This window comes from Thunnus albacares, chromosome 4 (assembly GCF_914725855.1).
Source record: "Thunnus albacares chromosome 4, fThuAlb1.1, whole genome shotgun sequence".
In the NCBI taxonomy this organism is placed as follows: Eukaryota; Metazoa; Chordata; class Actinopteri; order Scombriformes; family Scombridae; genus Thunnus; species Thunnus albacares.
In genome coordinates this window covers 32,596,302-32,613,635 of record NC_058109.1, presented here as the reverse complement: position 1 = coordinate 32,613,635, position 17,334 = coordinate 32,596,302, and the positions used below count along the sequence as shown (strand labels likewise).

The following is a 17,334-nucleotide window of genomic DNA, read 5'->3' as shown; positions in this document are numbered from 1 at the left end:
CTCCAAGTGTGACATACAGAGTTTTAATTAATAATTCAAAGGTGCTGACAGTCTTAGCACCTTTTAATTAAAACTGTCAAACTTTCAAACCGTTGAAATTTAACTCTGATGGGGTTTAAGGTACTGTAAACCAGCCATTCTCAAACAGTGGGCCACAGCCCACAGGTGGGCTTCAGGGTGCCATCTAGTGGGCTGTGGAGGCAGTGGTACTACCAAATGGTTAAAAAAAAATTTCTGGTAATTTACAAAGTTTACAAAGCTAGTTATTTTTATATCTAAATGTGCTAAAGAATTCACAATAAAAATATCAAATTAAAATACATAATTTCAATGACCAGTTATGTTTTAATATCACCACGCAAATCACAACACATCATTAGGTAGAGACAAACATGTTCTGCCACTATTAGCTTCAGAAGACATGGCTCTATCCACTGTTGGAAAATGAACTGATGGAACTATCAGCAGACAGCAGCCTGAAGCTTCAGTTAACACAAGTTTGCTCCAGTCTGGATACTGGCTGCCAGTCAGTATCCCTCTCTGTCAAAACGGGCAATCAAATTTCTGTTGCCTTTCACCACCACCTGTTTATGTGAGTCAGGGTTTTCCATTGTGACTGTCACAAAATCAAAGGTAAGGAACAAACTGAAAGCAAGTTTTAATGCTACTCTGCGTGTCAGCCATCCCACCACAACTTGATCTCATTATTTCCCAGAAGAAAGCCCAAGTGTCTCACTGAGGGTAGGAAGAATATTTATTCTGGCCATTACAGCTGACATAACCCATATTTACAGCCCAGTCTTTTTGTCATGTTGTTTTATTTTATTTTATTTTTTTCATTTATTTGGGAAGGTGGTCCTTGGAAATGTTTTAACAATCAGAAGTGGGCCTTAAGTTACAAAAGGTTGAGAAACCCTGCTATAGACCTTTTGCTCATCTTAAGAAGTACTTTCCTGTACTAGTTCATCTTGCCTATTTCTTACAGCCAACCTATGCTGTTCCAGGAATTTATTTCTCCTGCAGTCATTTTATACACAACATTACTATTCCACTGGAGTCTGTCTTTAAAGGATATGACTGGTGATTTCCTACGTTTTTCTTGTTTCTTGTCTTCAGTACAAAGTCAGTAAGTTGTGATATGTATAACAAGCTAGCGAAGCTCTGTAAATGGAACTGTGTTCTTGTGTATGTGCAGTGGCATCAGATACTTGTAAGTAGATCAATTAATGGTTGCTTTGGCTCTGCACATGTGATTTGCTGACAATAAGAAAAATACAGAAAATTGCCTTTTCCTTTAATAATAATCCCTATTTCTAGAAAGAAGCCTACTAGAAGCTCAGAGAAGATGATCACACTGGTTGCTGGTGTTCTAGGCCACACAGTTCTTCTACGAGCTTTTACCGTGACATCATTTGTTCCAACATCAGTTATGTCACTGTTTTTCCTATTGTCATTGGCGAGCAGGCCCAAGTCTGCAGTGGCATTACAAGCCTCAGTCTGACACTATTAAAAAAAAGCCAGTAACAGGGGATATTTCTGATGTAAACTGTTCCACTGGGACAAATAATTTCCATGGACCAAAGACTCAGGATTGAGCAGCAACCTTGTGTGGTGAATTTCCTCCCATAATGTAAAAAGATGTTTCCACTTTTACACAAAATGAAACATAAAAATTCTTAATACTATATTCCATCTAATAAAACAACACAGACAAACTGTACAACTGTTATACAGCTGATTTACTAATCTCATTGATTTGCACTTATCTTGCAGGGCTTCCTGTTTCTAATCCATAAACTGATCTTCTTTTCTGTAAATGAAACAGTAGAAAGTGGTTTGTTGTAGATATTGTAGAAGCTTTTGGGAGATCCAGTGTTGTTAGTCAAAATGATGACGAACCAAACAGCTGCAGCTGTTACTGGACTAAATTTTAAGACTTAAAGACTCAAGAATCATAGCTTAGCTTCATAAAATAGGTCAATTGTTTACACTGCATTGTGTGGCACATGAGCTGGGCCAACACTGTTAATTTTTGGCTCTCAGATTTGTGTGCTACTGTATACTCGACACTGACACAGCCTATGTAAAACTGATTATGCAGAATGTTTGGTTTGTTTACATGATGAATATTGAAAATGAAAAAATAAAGATGAAAAACAAATTATAGATTATTGGTGGGTGGTGTACAACCTGCCATACACCACCCATACTTTTCTCTTATATATGTGAACTTGAGTTTTGCAATTCGGAACTTTCCCCGCTGATATTGAACATCGCTGACTACATCCTTGGACACGTCTTGAATAAGTCGAAGTAAACAGCACGTCCTTGAGGTCTTTCCTTTCAGTGACAAGTATCTTCAAGGCCAGCACACAAAGAAACATCACTTGGTGTGAACTGAACAAACCTGGGCACTCAGGCAAATACAAAAACATGAGGTCCCTGGGTTCGAACACTACAATCCAAGTTTGAAAATCCCTCCACAGACTACCTCACAAATTCAGCAGCAGGATGTTGTAAGAAATCTTCGGAATATTGGACACATTTTTTTGTTTGTTTGTTTGTTTCTGTTTTTTTTCTTTTCTTTTTCTCTTTGCAGCCGAGGGGGATAGGGTATAGGGAATGGGAGGGTACAGGCTACTTTTTTTTTGTGGAGTTGTTTTGGTAATGAAAAGAACCTGGACAGAGATATTGATACAGCTTGACTGAGTTTTTGATTCAAATGGAGTGTATATTCTTTGCATGACAATTCCTTTGTGTTGTGTGCCCTGTACGCTTACTCAACTACATAGGGGGAAAAGCAATATAAAAAGTTGGCCACAAAAGAAAAGAATAGTGGACACATCCTCTGCTGAAGCTATAGACTTCCTCTCCCTTCTCTTCAGACTAATGCAGGCTGTCAGGGAGCAGCAACAACAGGATGAGGAGCAGACGGAAAAGGTCGATCCTTCTCGTTATCAGCTAACTGTTATATTGGTAGGTGTTTACATTATTTTGTCCACCGTCAATAGGCCACATTGTATGTATGCTGTGTAGAGGTGGTAGGGATCCCTCCATCAACACATGGCAGTCAGAATTTATCGAGCGGCAGCCAATCAGAGCGCTCCTCTTAGGGCGAGCCTCCGCGGCGCTCGGCCAATCAGGGGCGCGGAATAGGACCCGTGCCTCCGAGTTGTGCAGCGATGTAGTCACGTGACGCTGGGAAAAGGAATGCCAACATGGACCCGTGGCAAGGACGGGATGTGAGCGTGCGACGACAATAACACGACGGAGGAAGAAGGAAAAACACGAAATTTATAAAACCCATCGACGGCGCTGCTCCTCTGCACCGAACCTCCTCCGAACAACTCGCGGTAGGTCGAGTCGATAAGTCCGGGATTCTCCTGCTCGCTTCATCCGGAGTGAAGGAGCAGTACAGAACATTTTTTTTGACCCAGCCGAACTTGAGACTCGTGGATTCCTATACAGTCACAGTTGTATTCAGGCGGATTGCCATGTCGTCGACCGCTCCTCCGTTGTAAACACTTGTATTTGTAATATTTTCCGCTCTATGGAGCGATGTTTGTTCGGGGTGAGTCTTCCTCGCTGGATGGTTATGGGCGCGTCAGTGCGGGCCGTGTTTACCAGCGCGCTGTTTCAAGTATGAGGCCCTGCTGCAACATGTGCCTGACGCTCTGACAGCAGCAACAAACATCCTTTACATAAGCAACTGAGGATTGTTTTACCAGAGGTATCTTTGTGGACTCTGGTTACAAATTTGGGGTCTGCGAACCTGATAGGAGTCCTAGATAGACTCCCGGGGTCCCCCCCAGCTAATTGAAGTTGACCTCTTCACGTATTAGAAATTTGCATATCCAAATAATTCTTCGTTATGGATTTTTATAGCTTTTGCCGCTGCTCCGGTTTATATACAAATTTGTACAATTAAATAATAACTGTGCTAGATGATTTTGATGATTATTGGGGTGAAGATGGCTTTTGTAAACATGTGCATTTGTTTTATTATTTAAAATAAGTTCAGGGTAGGGCTAGGATTATTTTTGTTATTGATTCATCTGCTGATTATTTTCTTGATGAATTGATTTGGCTAATAAAAAATCAGAAAACAGTGAAAAACAACACATTTTCCTTGATTCTAAAGTGTCTTCAGATGTCTTAATTTGTCTTACCAACAGTCTAAAACTCAAAGATATTCAGTTTACTATCATTTAAAACATGAAAAGTGGCAAATTTGAGAAGCTGGACCCTCAAATGTTTGAAATAATAATTGCAGATGATTTTTTTTTGTGGATTGATTAATTGATTCATGAACTAATTGTTGCAGCTCTACTCCAGGGGGATATTCTTTGAAGGAGGCCCTATATGTAACAACATGCTCATCATTTGATTATCACCAGAGCAAAATGGGCAACTGCTCTGGGGCCTCCGCATCTAGGGGCCCCAAAATCTCCCAGGTTCACCGTGTGTTAATTGGTTTTGGTAATCTGATTAATTGCAAAACTAAGGCAGGTATTACATTATTACCTCATGTTCAGCAGTGTCTTGTAGAGGGGCCCTGTGTCAAAAAAATAACACTGTATTTGATCAAACTATCACAAATGATCTCAAATGATTATTTCAACACAAGAGTATTTGTTGCAGTGGATAAAATGTGAACTCGGGGTTGACGGGGTCCCTGAACACAGGGTGGGACTTATTTTCATATTTTCTTTTTAGGTTCTTGTTTTACATGTGTGAAGAGTTTGTTTTGCATAACATGACAGCAGAACACAGCTCACTGCTTTGAGCATCAACCTGATTTTGTACAAGATTTTCCCCACATTTGGTATATCATAATAAATATACTGTATGTTGATAATGACATTGAAATTGTGATTAGTTTGAGTCAATTTGGCATTTATAAGCAGCATAGAAACGTTAATAAGTGTTTATAACACTATAATATAGTAGTAAGCAGATATAATGAAGTTTATTTATGTACATTATTTGCCAGTAATTATAACTTCTCATGTGAGGCATATTTTATATCATTACAGTCGTGTTTTACTATATTTTTGTTCATCATTTGTTTATATACCAGCATCCAGTTATGTTTCCCACAGGAGGAGTTATAGTTATTGACATATACATTAAAACACTTGTATCTGCTTATCACTACAGTATGGTGTGTAATAAACTGTTTATGTACTTAAAGTAAAAGTATTACCAATTTTGTTACCCACCAAAATTGCCTTTTGCTCATCTGGCAGTTCATTAAAGCATAGACACACAGCACATAATAACACTGAGAGTGTGAATACTAAGTGATAAAATAAAAACATATTGAAATTGAGTCTCTAAGAAGGCTGTTGCCTGTGAGATAAATTACCTCTAATGTTCTTTATGGCCAAAGTTTTCAATCCGGAAATAAATGGAAATAGCTTTACATGCACTTTTACTTTCTGCTACTTTCTAATAAAAGCCAATGTCAATGCTGCCATTGCAGGTTTTTGTGATTCGTCTTCTGGATAGAGTTTCTCCAACATCCTCTCTACTGGTTTGGCCTGGATCAATGGTGTCTCTCAGCAGCAGAACGCTGAGTTTGGAGAATGACCTGTTCAGGGACAGCAGCAGCAGCAGCAGCAGCAGCAGCAGCATCCTGTTCTCCCTCGGCCTGGGAGATGGAGCCTGCAGCGAGGGGGGCAGTTCAGCCTCCTGTGACAGCCCCGAGGCTGGGGAGTTGGGGGCTATGCACAGCTCCAGCCCTGGAGAGGAGGAGGACGAGGAGGAGGAAGAAGACGAAGACGAAGGGGTACCTCTGCATATTTTTCTAGGAGCGGCAGAGGAGGAGGAACCTGCAAGTCAGGAAACCCAGCTGCCAGAATTCTCCTTCAATCCGTCTTCCCCATTCTCCCCAACCCTGGAGGACATAGAGGAGTTCTTGAGAGAAAAGATGGAACCGGTCAAAGAGGGGCTGCTGGCCCCTAAAGAGGAGGTCTCCCCTCTACCATGTAGCACCAGTGACTCTTCATCCTCTGCTGCGCCCCCAGCCCCTTCCTCAGAGTCTTGCAGTGACTCAGGGACTAGTGCCTCCCATTGCACTTCAAACCCAAACACCCTCCAGAATGAGCAAAAGAGTCCCAGCCCAGCTGACGCCTCCCCTTCTGCCCAAGTAAACCCCTCACCATCCAACTTAACCCCGCCGATGCTCCTTGGTGCTCCGCTGGTCCTCCAGCTCCAGCCCCTACCTCTGGCCCAGCCTCAGACCCCAGTGGGGTCTCCTCCTGGGGCCCCAGGTGGCATTTGGCTCACTCATCTGGTCATGGGACTCCAGGGTGCAACAGGACAAAATCTCACCCTGCTGGCCCCCCAGGTGCCCTCCACCTCCACCACCTTGGTGTCTCTGAACAGTGGGGATAAGTCAGCTGACCAGAAATACGTGAAGATCGCCCCTCTGCCCATCACAATGAGGACTCTAGAGATTACGGGCGTGACTGGGGTTGGGGGCCAGGGCATCGGTCTGTTGAAGGCCGTGGCCCCCAGGGTGACCAGAGTGCCACCCACAGAGAGGGTCCATAAGTGCTCCCACCCAGGCTGTGGGAAAATGTACACCAAAAGCAGCCACCTGAAAGCTCACTTCCGCCGGCATACGGGAGAGAAACCCTACACTTGTAGCTGGCCTGAATGTGGCTGGAGGTATGTGATGTGATAAACTACTGTGTCTTATCAGTAAAAACCAAATTAGTGTAGGGCTGAAAAACAACGGTTATCTTTATTACAGATTAATCTGTTTTTCAAGACATGTGCTATTGCCTCACCTATAACAGTTGGGGATGGACTAAATATTATCTAACTGATATTAATGTATTGTGTTACTAGAAACATAAATGCACTTATTCAATGAAAATAAACAATGTTATTTTAAGGGGGAACATGTGTTTAATCCCATGTCTTATCTAGTCTATGTATTGGTTTTAAATGAAATAATTTTTAAGGTAAACCTACACCAGAAATAACTAATCATAACTAACTAATAATAATGTATTTCAAACATGTAACTATTAGATGTCTTGACAGACAGAATAATGTCACTCTGGCTGTTTCTTTACACCTTTACACAACATTTCTGTCTTTACAGTTTAACCTGAAACAGGCTAGAGGACATACTAGCAGCAGACTAACAACTCCAGCCCATAAAACAAACAGTAAAATGTGTGTTTATGTAACGAGCAGAAGCCACCGGCAGCTGCTCCGTTAATTCAGTCGTGAAGTCACTTTCCTCTTCGTTCTTCTTTCTGTTACACTCAACTCTGATGTGGTTTGTTCAAGTGGAGTTGCTGTACATAGCTGTCCAAGATGGCGAACCCGCTCATGCGTGCGCGATGCAGATCGGGCAGCGACAGGCTCTTGTAACATTTCTGGGAAAATGCTGGTACGGCTGCAGTGTGGATGAAAGCAGTAACATTGCAGGGACAGACACGTAAAGGGTACATCTGACGAGAGACGCTTTGAAATGGAGCAAGTGAACCAATCACAAGACTCCACTGATGATGTATTTGAATCTGTGACTTGTTTATGGTTGCCTTGCCAATGCTTTTGCGGATGATTTGTCTTGTTAAGTTGTTGAATATTAAATATATAACAAGAACATCGGCACCAGACAAAAACAGCTACATACACGTACATCAGGCCTTCATATTCATATAGTCATATGTGAAAACGGCTTAGTCAGCCAAATTCTGGACAATGTCCAGAGAATCAGGTCCGACCATTGTCTGGAGTTACCCTTTCACACATGTAGCACACAGCAGGATATTGTCCATGTCAGACACATTCTCACCCACTGCTGTTTGGTTTAGGTGAGGGGTGCAGAAGGCAGGATGAGGCTACGTACATATGTACGTACGTCACAGTTGTAATACAGAAGTTTTAAGCTTTTCATCAGAAACAGAATAGCTTTTATTTCACTAGAAATCACAGGAAGTCCTCTCTCCCATTAGCACTATTTTCACAGCGGAGCGTTCAGGCCCAGTCAAGACAATGCAGCTTAGCTGGCCTGCTGCGTTTATCCAGCACCAGCCGCATGTGTGAAATAGAGGCTGTGGATGAGAGGGGAGTTTACTGCTGGAAGTCAAAGACGACGTATTTAAGTTTATGTTCTGCTTGTTCAACAGTTGATGGATAAATTACTTGTACCGTCTCCCTTACTGCCAGATTTTGTTGCAGCGAGCAGTTGTAGCTTCTCCAGAGAATGACCTGCTGTATTCACACATGGGCTCGATCAGACATTACACAGACTTTGTACAAGTGAGCTGCCGGGGTAAAGTCCATTTAATGTCCGGTCCGACTGATTAGGACATTTGCGTTCATACATAAAGCTCCTCTGGGTCATGTCTGGATAATTTCAGGGATACACTGCATGTGTGAAAGGGGTTTAACAGTAACCCAGAGCTGTATTCTCTCCTGGCTGCGCTCTTGAACACCAGACTTAGAGACATGGATGATTCTGGTTTCTACATATTGATTATTTAGTGGGTTAATTAGGAAGTAGGTTCCTCTGAAACACTTGATGTATCTCTTTGTATCCTGTGTTCCTAACCCCGAACTTCTGCTCCCGTGTCCCCAGGTTCTCCCGATCCGACGAACTGTCCCGTCACCGACGCTCCCACTCCGGCATCAAGCCGTACGAGTGCTCACTGTGCGAGAAGAAATTTGCCCGCAGCGACCACTTATCCAAACACACAAAGGTTCACCGCAGCTCCAGGCCAAGCAGGATTATCAGATCCACCGTGTGACACCTTCACCTGGCCTAGATCCCGGTGTCCCTCAGGACTTTTGGTGCTTCACGAGCAGAACTTTTCAGAAGAATCTTGAGAGCTGGCTATTGTTTCTCTCCCTCCTAATATCCTCTCCTTTCTCTCTTCCCCGCTGTTTACCTTTCACCGTTCCCCTCTGAGCAGCTCGTCTTAGTGCTACACTGAGCTAACAGCCACCTCAGGAAAAACTCAGCTGAAAGTGGATTTCCTGGCCTTCACACACACACACACACACACACATGTCAAATCACATAAGAGGAGACAGTCTTACAGAGGCCCCTCTACCAGGTACTGTTGGAAGTAGGGTGGTAACCGGTAATGGGAGCTTCTGTAATTATAATCTCCCCTCTTCCTCAAAGCCAAACATCAGGGTCCACATGCATAAAGCTTCCCAATGTTTTTGTATGTCGTCTGAGTATGAATTTACTGTGTTTGTTTAGCATACATTTGGGTCACATTTATGCCATGTGTTCTAATCATAAGGCTCGCGATGGACATGTTCACGTGGCAGAGCGTGACAGCCGTGTCTGTAGGATGAAATTCTGATTAAAGCAGCAGAAGTCTACTCTAAATACTTTTTAGAGTCCTATATGAATGAGTGGTATGACAGGAAAAAAAAACAAAACTTGTGGCTTTGCTTACAATTTGTCCAAACTGCGAAAAACTTTAAAAACTTCCGATGTTTTATGCATCCAACCCTGGCCTTTATTGCATTCGTCCAATCATAATCCACCATCTTGACCTGTTTGCCTTTTTCTCTGTCCCAGTATGCCGTAATCTGGATCGATGCCTTTGATCATGTCACAAAACTTCACTTGATCCTACTGTTGTACTGTTATCATATGACTGCTCTTATTTAACTGTGATTCTGTGAACCGGGGGTTGCCAAACCAGAAATCCCTGTTGTAGCCCTGTGAGAGCATGAAAACGACACCCTCAGTGCGTGACAGTTTATAAGCTCTTTGTTCTCTGAAAGTCTCTTGAAATCATTGTGCAGCCGACTTACGTGGTCTAGAAACTTTCTCGGCCTATATGCTATACTTTGGCTCAGTGGTGCGAAAGTGGAAAAAAAAAAAAAAAGCTCTTTCTTATTTACAGTAGCAGTTACCTTTCTCTGTTGGTTGTAGCAGCAAGAAAAGCTAATAGTTTAAACAGCTGGAAAGGCAGCTAACATCTATTCAATCATCTGTATAAGCATACTCAATATAATGTGTACTGAACATAAAGGACAAAGATAACATGTGTACAGCCTGTAGCCTTTATATAGATGTGTTTTTTTTTATCAAAGAGGATTTTCAATCAGTGCATTAAGCTATTCAGTCGTGTTTCTGGAGAGGTTTTTCAGTCCGATGTGTGTTTGATTGTAGCGTGATCAATCTGTGGAATGTCAGGCTGATTATGGTCTGGGATTTGGAGTCCCATTCTGCCCATTCACAAACCATTAAACCGAGTCTGCTGGTCTCAAGTGCACTTGTGTTAGCAGAAAGCGGAAGCAGTCGTTGTGCTCTTATGGCAGTTCCATAAAAATGTATCGGAACCATAAAATGCCAAAAAAAAAAGAAGAAAAAAAAAGAGAGGATATTTTGTAAAGAGGGCTAAACTGCATTGCGCAGTTCAGTCACTGTTGTCATGTGTTCTTTGATCTGAACCTTTTGGTGCTTGTTAACCTTCCAGTGCTCCACACGAAGAGACTGTATAACTGAAAGCATAACGCTTCATATAACTGGATTGTCTTTGTTGTCCTGCAGATGCTCACTACTACGAACCGTAGGCTACTGGCAATCTAAGCTCGAGCAACATTGGTGCTATTGGATAAACTGAAAACTAGAGCACTTCAGCATGTAGCAGTGCACATTTTTGTCATTTTACACAGCAATCATCCTCATATCTTTGTTACCTTACGGATACGATAGGTTTCATTTTTTTTTTTAAAAAACAATCACGCTTAGTAATATGGAAACCCGTTTAAAGCAGACAGACGGGCAGACGTGTTTATCTGTCTGAACCGGTGCTGTCTTTGTGTCTGAGCCTCCCCAGGCTGCTTCTACTGACCTACATCCAGATCTGTATTCCCTAATCATCATCCAGTTCTCTCTCTGTCTCTGTTTCTCTCTGAGTCCTGCTTGTGTATCTGTTTGAACACAGGCTGTATTTTTTTTGAATACCAGAAATGCTATTTTCCTATTTGCAAAAATAAAAAGCAAAAACTTGACAATGCTGAATCCTTTGCTGTGTTGTTATGTGCTTATTGAAAAGAGCTGCTACTGCATTCATGAGGACAGAATGAGAGTTCTTACAAGTGTTAGAATTCATTTCTCATGATATAATGAGTTATATATTCAGATCTTGACAAATTTTGCAATTACTGGTCAAAAAAAGAGGATTTTTTTTTTAACATCCACCGCCATTTTAGCTGCCTGTTGCCTGTTTACACATCCAGCAGACATGGAGCAACATTAGTATTCATTGGGAGTCATGTTTCTAGTGACCCACTGGATGCAAGTCTACAGAGCTCCCCTGGGGTCAACTGAAAAAAAAAAAAAAGATCCATGTGTTAACCGTGGTGAAGTTAGTTTAAGTTAGATATTCAACAGACATTCACTCCGGATCCAGCTGCTTCTTCTTATTCAGTTCCACCCAGTGTTGGCAGGCAGAGGACGGTTAGCTCACCTCCGAGCACTTGGGGTTTCACTTAGGGACCATCGATAAATTACTGTTTGTGTGACACAAAACCTTTGTGCTGACTTGCCCACATTAGTGAAAATTATGATTAAAAAATGCACTACATTGGTCTCATGCAGCACACTTGTTTTAATTGCTAATGTATAATTGATTTATTTCACATATAAATATTTGAATAGAAAATAATTGCAGTTTTTTTCAATAGCTTCCATGTCATGTGACCCGGTGACCAAATTTTATTACTACACTGTATAAACAAGACACACCTGTTTTTATTGGATTTTAGTTCTTCTATTATTTATTAATATTTTCATAGAGAATTCAAAAAATACTTTCTACCTCCCTCTTCTTTGTAAATTCTGTTATTGTCATTCAGGTTCAGGTGCATTACTGCCACCTACTGCTCCTCAGGATTTCAGTCAACCTGAATGATTGTACAGTCCTGCCTCACATTGTTGAAATGTCATTCGTTTCTTCCTCATAGTTCTCCTGAAAATAAACAAACATACCTGTATTGTGCTTCTCAAAAATGTAAAAACATGTTGTTCAGTTTGATACAGACACTTTACTATGTTGGCTTCTTCTCATCTGTTCCTTGCTAGAAGCACTAAAATGGTATTGATTTGGAGTCACTCGGTCACATGACATGGAAGCTATTGAAAACAATTGCAATTATTCTCTATTCAAATATTTATGTAAAATGAATTAATTACACATTGACAATCAAAATAGTAAATAAAGAAATAAATCAACAACATTCACTATTTCATCTGTCAACCTGCTTTTATAAAGTAAAGGTGAACCTTCAAATAGTGGTTTGCTTTGCTGTCATGGTAGACAAAGTTAGCATTCTGCTCTCCTGTCATTGTTTCTCTAGTCACGGCCTCTCCTCTATTGTACCCAGCAAGCGTCTCATTGAAATGACACCAATCTGAATTTCCTGCAGCACTGAGCGACAGCAGGATTACAGCACAGAGTGGGTGGCAGGATAACCACATCAAGGCCACTCCTGCATGTCTCTGTATGAAAAAAATGCCGCAGGCAGCTTTCAATTCTGTAATCACTTTCCAATACTGATCTGACTGCTGCAGTGTGATGCAGAGTCTCAGTGTTCAGTACTCTTAAGAAAGCACAGAGGAGGCTGCAGCTTTGTATCTCTAACCTTATCTATTTGGAATTTTTGGTTGTTGGTGCTTTCCAGTCGTGTTTGTCTGGGAGGGAGCACCCAGAGGAAACTGGGACAGGCTTCAAAGCAAATATCTGCATCGCCTCTTTTCCTGCTCTGTTCTTTTGCACTGTCGCTAATCTGGGAAGATACGGTCAGAAAGAGCTGCTCATCAGATTCATGTCGAGTTGTGCTGTTTTGTTTCACAAAGCTGAGGCAGATGTCTGAGAAGACAGTGGGCCAGAACAGGAGGACAGAGGGAGAAAGGGGGTTTCCATTTAGAAATGAAATGTGGCCACAGGCTATAATGTAATAAGAGTGGCTGACAACAGTTGTGACCAGGGGTTATAGGACAGAGCACTACTGTCTTTAAAGCAGAACAGTACTATCCTTAAAAAGTTGTAGATTTACTCTAATCAGTAAGTGTGTCAAGAACATTTGCCTCCTGAAGCTGAGGACCACAAAGGAATGTATTATTCCAGTTGAAGAGATAGTTTTAAGCTATTCCTTTGACCATGAATAAGAAACTTATTTAGAAGATTCATGAAATGTTTTCTCCCTTCATGCTTTATTCCATCTTCCTCTCTTTTGTACCTCTCTGTGGCCTTGTAGGACACTTAACTGAATTCACAGAGGAATCACAAAAGCAGAATAAGAAAAGCTTAAAGCTGCACTTATCAAATTTTTTATATTATAATATGTCATATGACTACATGTGAAAAGGGGTACTCATAGTGATGATCCTCCAGAACTAATTCTGACATTCCCCTCAGCTCTATAGTAGTGTCTTTCAGCTCATTGTTTTGGTTTTGCGGCCCACAACTTTAAAGTTTTGGTTCAGTCTCACTGTTCTCATCAATATTGTTCAGCTTTTTTGTTGAAAGTCAGCAAAAATACACTGACGGTACACTACATGTCTGACACCAAACATCAGACAGACAAGAAGAAGTTAGCGACTAGCTGAACATACTGGAGCATTTAGCAGCTAAACAGGCAGATATTTTTCTCAGGAGTTGGTGGAGACCAAAACAGTGCTAAAATAAGAGTGAATATTGAATTTATACTCTTATATTCAGAAACATTTATCCAAATATATGCTAATGTTGCTCCATGTCTGCTGGATGTGTATATAAGCAACTGTTAGCTAAAAGGTTTGTCATCATCATGATTTCACCCTTGTGTTTACAGCTTGTTCCAAACAGTTTGTGAAGGATTAAGTCCATTTTTATTTGTATAGCCCAATATCACAAATCACAAATTTGCCAGAGGGGGCTTTACAATCAACAACATCCATTGTCCTTAGACCCTTGATTCAAATAGGGAAAAACTCCCTAAAAAAACCCTTTAACTGAGAGAAAATGGAAGAAACTTCAGGAAGAGCAGCAGAGGAGGGATCCCTCTCATTGGACAAATTAATATGCAATAGATGTTGTGTGTACAGAATAGACGAAGAAAGACATATTACAGAACAGTCATCACAACAGTAGAACAGCCAAGAAAACAGAATGACAAAATTATGCTGAATTATGATAAAGATGGACACAACAACTTAAACCTAGAGATACACACCACTGGGTTACAATTAATTTGTGACCTTTCTACACAAACATTAAATTTCCATTGAGAACATACTATTGATTCTCAGGTCAGCTGCAAGTTAAACACTGGTTTAAAACAAATGTGCAGGATATCTATATGAAATATAGACACATTATTAATCTGTAGATGTTAATAGGGGACATCCATAGATTTCACCCTCGGCTGTGATGACTCACTCAACCAACAAGTGAATCCAGCACCACTACTCTAAACATAATCACTCTCACTGACTGCACTAAGAGCTGAATAGTCTCAATGTTTATTGGCTGAATCTCAGAATCCTATTTAGACTAATAGTGAGCTCTGATTGGCTGACATAAAGTGTTTGCAGCTACTCAGTTTTACTTTGGTTTATACTGAGGTTATAGTGTTTCTTTATTCTGTGATAATGTGGGTTTATTTGGCAATATTTCTGGCTGTTGCAGAAGCTATGTTTCCCTTCAACACTTCTCAGTCAAAGCTGTGCTCATCACATCACAAATATACATAATAAACATCTGAATGGCATAGATTCAGTATATGTTCTTATACCACACAAACTGGTAAATCGTTACTTGTTACATGTGGTAATACTGAGTGTAGCTAAAGGTTCACTGAGTGTCCTTGTCAGATAACAAAATGAATGAGTGCACTTACCTTGCTGAGAGCTGGTTGATGGTTATGTGTCACTCCTGTAATATGCTGCCACTTGGTGGTTAATCTGAAAACATGCAGTCATTTCTACATAGTGTGGGTTTGTGTAGAGAGGGAATTACTGTATATATCAGACTTCTAGTTTATTATGTTAATTCACAGTCTACGTCCATGACTTGTGTCTTGTATGTGTGCTGTAATTCCACAATGGACAAGGACTGCTTTTCCACACAAAAAGAGAATTGGTCTGAACCATCTTTTGTTTTTGGCAATGCAATTATGAAGCACATTTCATTACATTTGAAATCACTATGCTTTACATTAAAATGACTGTGTAAACACAGTCACCTAAAGACAGTATGGACCCCACATCCATCCCACAGACATAAACCATACACACACATACATTAAGTAATCATAAGCCTGAGAAAACAGAAAAGTTTTTAATTTGTGTTTGATCATGAACACAGTTGTGACTGTGATAGATCAGTTTGTTCCAGACAACAGGACCAAAGCACCTCCAGATCTGGATCTTATAGGTGCAAACCCACCACCTGATAACCTGAGATGACTGACTGGATTGTAATCAGTGAGCAGGTCAGAAATGATGCGCAGAGCCCCTAAAAACTTGGTTTCAGAGGTATGTGACATCACCTTTTTCCATCTGAGTCCTGCCCACATTAAAGCAGTGAGAGACACACAGACAAAAACACAAATACAAATTGCTCAGGGGAAATTTTAAATAAAAAGGGTTCTAACTTTGCCAGAAAAATATTGGGTTCATGTCAGACCCCATTGCCCATAGTAAGAAGCTGACTGAACAACTTGATTGCTTTAAAGACTATAAGCAGAATACTAATGCTGTATTGCACTGGGAACCAATCAAGTGATTTAAGCACAGGGGTAATATATTTGGCATTGGGTGTATGTGTGAGGACTCTGTGTTCTGAATGAGCTGGAGTCTTCCTATTGATTGTTTACCTGCAAAGAGAGCATTACTGCAGTCTAACTTGGTTGACATGAATGCATGTACCAGTTTCACAGAATCAGCTTGTAGTACATTAACTCTAACTTTTCATATATTTTTCAAATGAAAAAACAAAAACAGCTCCGGTTACATTACTGATGAGACATACTTTCGAAGCTAAGATCAATCCAAAATAATTTAGGTTATTATATTTTATCATAGTTTTTATGATTACAACTCAGGCGCCTGACAATCTACTCTAACTCTTCTATTGTAGCCTGCAGGTTGCACATGTTTTGAATGCAATACAAACAAAGCAGCACGTGCAATATAAGAAGGAAAAAAGAGCTGCATTCGTAACACTTACTGTCTGCACATGGCTCAAGTGTTAAAAGTACAGCAACTATTATTTAATTTGCATGTGAGAGGTGACATCAACATGTTTAAACCTGCAGGTCTAATTTTTTTTCCAGGTGGTGCAAGGTGGTCTGACAACGACAGGACCGCTCTCTCATGTGGACTATCCTCAGCCTGCAAAATGTGAATAGTTTGCGGGTTATTGAATCACAACCCAATTCCACGAAATGCTTCACGTCATATGAAAAAAGATGTACCTTATGTGTCTGATAGCTCTGTAATAGACTTGTTCAGTGAATGCAGGGATATACTGAAAATCATAATCATAATCATGATTTATTTATCAACAACAGCCAACAATATTCTCCTACAATGACTCTGCTTCTAAAGCACAAAATGGACTGAGATGCTCTCTCCTTTAGTGGCATAAAATCTAATTATTTGACAGTGGACCCATTCATCTTTATCACCTGAAATAACTGCAATATGACATAGCAATATTTATGAATTCATCTCCAATAAATTGTACAAATAGTACAATAGTACATCAGTAACGCGTTGTAAACCACAAGCATATATAAGATAAATGAACAGTGAACTGTGTAAATTAGAAACTTCGCACACTGATATTTTTATGGAGGGAATTTGCAACTGTAATGTCAACAAAATGATAAACATAACAACCAGAGAAACCAGAGAGGAAGTGATCTCAGCGTGAGTTTAATGACACATTCTGGACCTTTCGGAAGCATCGGAATTTTGACCGTCACATAGAAACATAACGAGCAAACAGGTGGGAAATTTCTCTACAGGTGTTTCTGTGGTGAAACGCGCCAGCCGCCGATGAAACGGTGATGGTCACGTATATAACATAACCTTTGATATTCCCTGATAATCTTGGTTTATATGCTATAGTCTTTCTGAGATGTCAATGTTTCAGACACTGCAGTAATAATCGTATTATATAAATATTAAATGCACAAGTAAAGCGCATTTTTCACCTTCGGATCGCAACACGAAAAAGCCGCTGCTTTGCTGCATACTTTATACAACAAAAACCAACGGCTACCAACATACAAGGCTTTATTCGTCTACGCGGAAAAGCATTTGGAGGGGCAATAGTTCGCGACATTGAG

At 40.6% G+C, this 17,334-nt stretch overlaps 1 protein-coding gene across 1 annotated transcript; it reads left to right on the top strand.

The window, feature by feature from the left end:
• Positions 1 to 3,169: 3,169 nt before the first annotated feature.
• On the top strand, positions 3,170 to 11,017 carry si:ch211-117k10.3 (Krueppel-like factor 15). Its single transcript, XM_044349809.1, has 3 exons — positions 3,170 to 3,353; positions 5,486 to 6,675; positions 8,606 to 11,017. Exons 2-3 carry the CDS (start codon positions 5,552 to 5,554, stop codon positions 8,772 to 8,774), a joined length of 1,293 nt encoding a protein of 430 aa, XP_044205744.1. The 5' UTR covers positions 3,170 to 3,353; positions 5,486 to 5,551; the 3' UTR covers positions 8,775 to 11,017.
• The last annotated feature ends 6,317 nt before the right edge of the window (positions 11,018 to 17,334 follow it).